At 42.4% G+C, this 1,432-nt stretch overlaps 1 protein-coding gene across 1 annotated transcript; it reads left to right on the forward strand.

The window, feature by feature from the left end:
* The first annotated feature begins 6 nt into the window (after positions 1-6).
* On the forward strand, positions 7-1,396 carry LOC107104355 (gastrula zinc finger protein XlCGF8.2DB-like). Its single transcript, XM_015404345.1, has one exon. The coding sequence runs from the start codon at positions 75-77 to the stop codon at positions 1,188-1,190; it is 1,116 nt and encodes a 371-aa protein (XP_015259831.1). The 5' UTR covers positions 7-74; the 3' UTR covers positions 1,191-1,396.
* The last annotated feature ends 36 nt before the right edge of the window (positions 1,397-1,432 follow it).

Consider the following 1,432-nt stretch of genomic DNA (forward strand, 5'->3'; position numbering starts at 1 on the left):
ATTTCTCTGAGCAGCAGCTCTGGAAACAGGAGAGGAATTCCAGTTTGGACCAAGAGGAACCAGAACCTCTGCAGATGAAAGAAGAGCAGCTAAAGCCAGAAGATCCCTGGACTAAAGAGGAAACCATGGAGCTCCCCATCAGTGAGCAGGAGGAGCAGCTGCTTCTCAAGCAGGAGGAAGGAGAGACATTTATAGGGGAAAGGGACCACATTGAACCAATCAGGAACCAAGTCATCTGTCAGGACTTTAGTGGCCTTCAGGACCAGGAACCAGAAGAAATTAATCCTAAAGACTCTGGATCAGACGAAGGATCCAAACATTATCAGAGATGTCAGAAAACATACAAAGGACGGAAGATTTATGATTGTCTGTCCTGTGGGAAAAGATTTATGAAGAAATCTTATCTTGATATACACATCAGGACTCACACTGGGCAGAAACCTTTCTCCTGTGAAATCTGTGGTAAAAGTTTTACTGAAAAACCTAACTTGACTCATCACATGACATCTCATTCTGGTGAAAGGCCTTTTTCCTGTAAGACCTGCGGAAAAATGTTTAAAAGAAGAGATGTTTTGAATGAACATATGAGAACGCACTCAGGGGAGAAGCCGTTTGGATGTCCGTTGTGTGGAAAAAGCTTTACTAACAAAACTAATCTTGACAAACACAGCAGAACTCACTCAGGTGAGAAGCCGTTCTCCTGTAAGATTTGTGAAAAAAGTTTTTCTGAAAAAGGCAGCCTGACCGACCACATGAGAACACACACAGGGGAGAAACCCTTTAAATGTCTGTTCTGTGGAAAAAGCTTTGCTCAGAAATCTGTTCTCAGCAGACACATTAGAATTCACACAGGGGAGAAGCTCTTTTCTTGTACGATTTGCGGTAAAAGTTTTACTGAAAAGGGTAGTTTGACTCAACACAGGACAACTCACTCAGATGAAAGACCTTTTTCATGTAAGACCTGTGGAAAAATGTTCAAAAGAAGAGCTTTATTAAATATACATATGGCAACTCACACAGGTGAGAAACCTTTTAAATGTCTGTCCTGTGGAAAAAATTTCACTAAGAAAAGCAGTCTTGATCGACACATCCGAACTCACACCGGGGAAAAACCTTTCTCCTGTAAAATCTGTGGTAAAAGTTTTACTCGTAAAAGCAATCTTTCCTCTCACGTGACGGCTCACGGTTAGAAATGGTTTTTATGCAAAGCAAAAAAGATGAGAACTCGGAGGTGTTAGACCAGTGCTTTCCATCCCTGCTCCTCTGGGCTCACCGCCCTGCGCGTCTTAGATGTTTCCCAGCTTTCACACACCTGATAACAGATGAAACACAATCATCTGAATAAAGTGCAGGGCAGTGTGGGGTGAAAAACACTGTTAGACACCACAGGAAGGAATAGGAGACCTTTTCCATGTCTACCTGATGTGAAAAT

This window comes from Cyprinodon variegatus, unplaced genomic scaffold (assembly GCF_000732505.1).
Source record: "Cyprinodon variegatus isolate N-32 unplaced genomic scaffold, C_variegatus-1.0 Scaffold1706, whole genome shotgun sequence".
NCBI classification, from domain to species: Eukaryota; Metazoa; Chordata; class Actinopteri; order Cyprinodontiformes; family Cyprinodontidae; genus Cyprinodon; species Cyprinodon variegatus.